General features: G+C 44.8%; 1 protein-coding gene across 1 annotated transcript; it reads right to left on the bottom strand.

Annotated features, from left to right (window-relative positions):
* Positions 1-323: 323 nt before the first annotated feature.
* LOC103780781 (transcription factor HIVEP2-like) lies at positions 324-1,879 on the bottom strand (the record flags this gene model as incomplete). The annotated part of the gene is made up of 2 exons (XM_008948471.1): positions 324-1,234; positions 1,778-1,879. Coding segments are annotated over 2 exons (1,013 nt in total), but the record flags the coding sequence as incomplete, so codon positions are not given.
* Between the last annotated feature and the right edge of the window lie 1,975 nt (positions 1,880-3,854).

Raw genomic sequence — 3,854 nt, 5'->3', positions numbered from 1 at the left:
ATATATATAAAATAAACATAATAAGGACAGGGGCAGTTAATGTAAGCCAGCCTAATTTCATTGAAGTTAATGGAACTACTCAGGCTTGTACCAAGCGAAGATTTGACCCTTAAGCTGACTCTGTCGGATTCAGCTGAATCAGCACCCCACCTTAGTCTCTCTCTATTCCAAATTTCTTGCATTTGTCCCAGGACTTCCCACCAAGGCTCAAAGCTTATGCTTTCTTCTTCTACAGAGCTGCAAAATGTTTTAAAATACTCTGCACAAATTAGGTACGAGCATTGTTTTTGACAATAGGAGTGAAAATATTCCTTCATACTTACTGAATGCCCTACTGGAATTGATTCAGACTGTAAGTATTGACCCATGGACAACGCTGGATTATGGTACAAGCCCCTCCGGGGAGATGCTGCTCTAACAGAGGCCATGTATCTCCTCTCTCTCCTGGGAGACATATCTCTTCGAACAGACGCATCTTTCCCTGGGGATATGGGTCTCCGTGGCGATAGGTGACGCCTTGGTGACACCTCCCGTCTTGGTGATAATTCCCTCCTCAGCACAGCCTCCTTCCGTGGGGAAAGGTGCTTCATGGGCGAAATGTCTCTTCGGGGTGACAGATGTCTTCTGGGTGACAAATCCCCTTTTGGCATTAAATACCTCTTTGGTGAGTTATCTCTATAGGGTGAGGAATCGTAGCCGGGTGACGACTGTCGACTGGAAGGTGAAAAGTCCCTTGGAGACGAACTGGGGTCTAAGGAAAGCACGTAATCCTCATCCATGCAGCTAGGTATGTCCAGCCTGTCTTTATCGGGCTCTGAGTCGGTGCTCTTACTCTGGAAAAACCTCTGGTATTCTGTCATCTGGGAGTCTTCGCAGGAGTCGCTTGGTGTTATAAGCTGAGTAACCTGAATGCTGGGTAAGGTGACCAAGTAACTGATGAGGGAGGAGTGTCCCATGGAGAGGGAGCCCTCGGGGGAAGCCCCCTGTGACGCCCCAGCTGAGTTCACCGACAGGGAGGAGAACCGAGGGGGCTGTGGGCTGGTGCTTCTTGATCTGGTTTTTGGTGTTGAGTCTCCCTGAGTATCATCAAAATCGTCCTCATCTTCATCATCATCATCATTGTCGTCGCCATCCTCGCCATCCGACTCCTCCGCGTCAGAAAACTGGTGCTCTGCTGACAGGCCTGCCAGGTTGCTGCTCTTCTCGGCCTCCTGCTGCATGTCCTCCATGTTTTCTGAAACAACCACAGCAAGTCAAAACAGTGAGTGAGCACACACCCCATGTCTTATGCCTTCCTTCCGCCATGTTCCTTCCCCACCCGGCACACTCGTTGCCATCACTGGATGCTCTTCATCTGGGATGACTCCATAAAGCCAATCCTCACAGTCTCAAACCACAACTTTTCATAATAAAACCTTAAAACTTTATACTTGAAAGTATAAAAAGCAAATTTATCCTACCCCACCTTGCAGCTTTGCTAAATGTTGCCATCTTGCACGTCTAAACTGACAAGATTGGGAACTTGGTATGAGACAGATGACAACAGGTTGTGCTTTTATTTCTACCTCCTCCTCATGTATCTTAATAAAAAATGTAACCCAGACAAACATATTTGATTTATTTTTTATACTTCCTGTTTATTAAAAAAACCTCTTAATTAAAAAATGCCCCAAATACTCTGAATATATTTTCCCATGCCAGCCACTGTGCTGGAGTGCAGTGAGTCATTTGCATACTCCAGAGGCCATTCCAACTAAATTAAATCATTCTGACATACCTGCTTCTTCAGTTTCAGCATCATCTACAGATGTCATTGATACTCCAAGCTCCAGGCATTTTTTCATGTGTGCTTTAGACTTCATATGTTTTGTGAGATTTCCTATGGATCAGAGATTAATCTAATTAATGGACAATAGCACAGATCACTCTCCAAGTCAGGTTTTGGTGTATCTAACTCCTCCAGATGAGGGTTTTTTAGTTTAAATAAAGCCACAACAGACAGGGCTGACTCATCCAGCTCATTGCCCTCAGAGCCTGTTTTAATGAGAGTGGGTTTTTGTATCTTAAAAAAAATGACAAAAAATTTCAAATAAGCTTAAACTCAGGGCTTCAGATCTATATAGGCATCTCTCCAATTTTCCACATGGCATTTAAGCACCCCAGCAAGCTAAAAAACTCACTTCTGGATGTTACCTGTCTCTGGGCCCAGTGTTCATGATATGTGCAGACTGCCTGGACATCAAAGTAAGTTCAGTGGACAGTAGACATTCAGAGTTCACACTCCTAGTTTCAAAGTGTAACTTTCACGCTACAGTCCCTTCCATTTACCCCACATGTATGTTCAAAATGTTCAGTGTTTGAAGCATTTGAAGCCTAAGTATCCCACAAAAAAAACACATTTATGGAAGACTTCTCTATGCAAGTTTATCATCTAGCTGCAACCTCTGAACCGAGAAGAGCTGTACTTAGAGCATTCACTTGGGACACGGGAAATCCAGGTTCAGCTTTGGAGTACAGATCTGAACCAGATACAACAGGGATTTGAAATCAGATCTCCCATTCCTCTGAGGGAGCAATCTAACACTAGACTATTGACTTTCTGGAGTGCCTGTTTTTTCACAGATAAGAAAACTGTGTTGAGACTGGCCCCAAGGGATATTTCATGGCAAAGAATCCTGAGCACAAAGCACAAGCTGGAGAACCAAGAACATTGCTCTCATCTATTAGCCACATCAGTCACTTTTGCAACTGTTGTGGTTTGAGGCTTGGAATGGGGTCGTGACCTTCCAGCAACTGGGAGGACCCCGGGTGGGTGTGAAACCATTGTATTCCCTCCCCTTCCCACACACACTCTGATAAGAGGCAGGGAGTGGTTTCTTATTTCACTCCTGCCTTGGAGCTTGGAGAGGAAAGTTGTCCTTTCACTCTGTGGGACCCTGGAACCATTTCTGAGGGTTTTATTTTATCTTTTGTATTATTCCCCTAATCTTTGTATATATTATTTTCATTACCTCCCTTTTTCGTTTTCTGTTCCTTGTTGAACAATATACTTCATTTTTTTTCAAAAGTGTCTCTCTCTTTCTCTCGAGGCAGGGGGGAGAGAGGCGAGTACACAGTTCTGTTCCGTGTGGGTCCTGCCCTGAACCCCTTTTTACACGGAACCAGGACAGCAACACTCAAGGGGGAGAGCACGGCACAAGCAAACCCAACCTGCTACCAAGACATGGTGCTTCTTAGCTGAAGGAAAGCATCCTGTGAATGGACCTATGCTGCTTTTGGGACCCAAACCAGCATCTCCAGATGGTGCATGTGGCACATGCAACCTGGAGGCACAAACACTGCACCACTCTGTTGGATAGTGGAGGTGTGCTCAGAAGCTCAGAAGCCAGGCTCTTCTCCTCTGACTAACAGTCCTAGCTAGTTCAAATAATTCCCCTCTCAGTAAGAATTTCTTACTGCACCTGTGCATTGCACGAAATGTCTAACCTGGCCACTGATGCCTCTGGATGGCTAAACACTCAGAGTGTATACTAAAAAACCTAAGTATCTTTGAAGGTCTGCCCCCTACTGTTCTCAGCAAAATAACAATAGTTATGAGGCTGACAACTGCTCATAATACCAGCTTCTCCCTGTTTCTTCTTCTCTGCCATAAATGCCAGTCTCCACAAGCAACTTCACATTTCTTTCCATGCCATCCCTTCTGCCTGGAAAGTTCTCTCTGAACACAGTCGCAAAACCACAATCCTCCATCAAGTTCCTCCTCAAGATCCATTCCTCCAGCAATGTCAAATGTAAACAATGATCTGAGAACAGCACACCAGGATGTCTAGAATCATAGAATCACAGAATCATAG

Source organism: Merops nubicus, unplaced genomic scaffold (assembly GCF_000691845.1).
Source record: "Merops nubicus isolate BGI_N331 unplaced genomic scaffold, ASM69184v1 scaffold53080, whole genome shotgun sequence".
Taxonomy (NCBI): Eukaryota; Metazoa; Chordata; class Aves; order Coraciiformes; family Meropidae; genus Merops; species Merops nubicus.
This window is presented reverse-complemented; position numbering and strand designations above follow the sequence as displayed.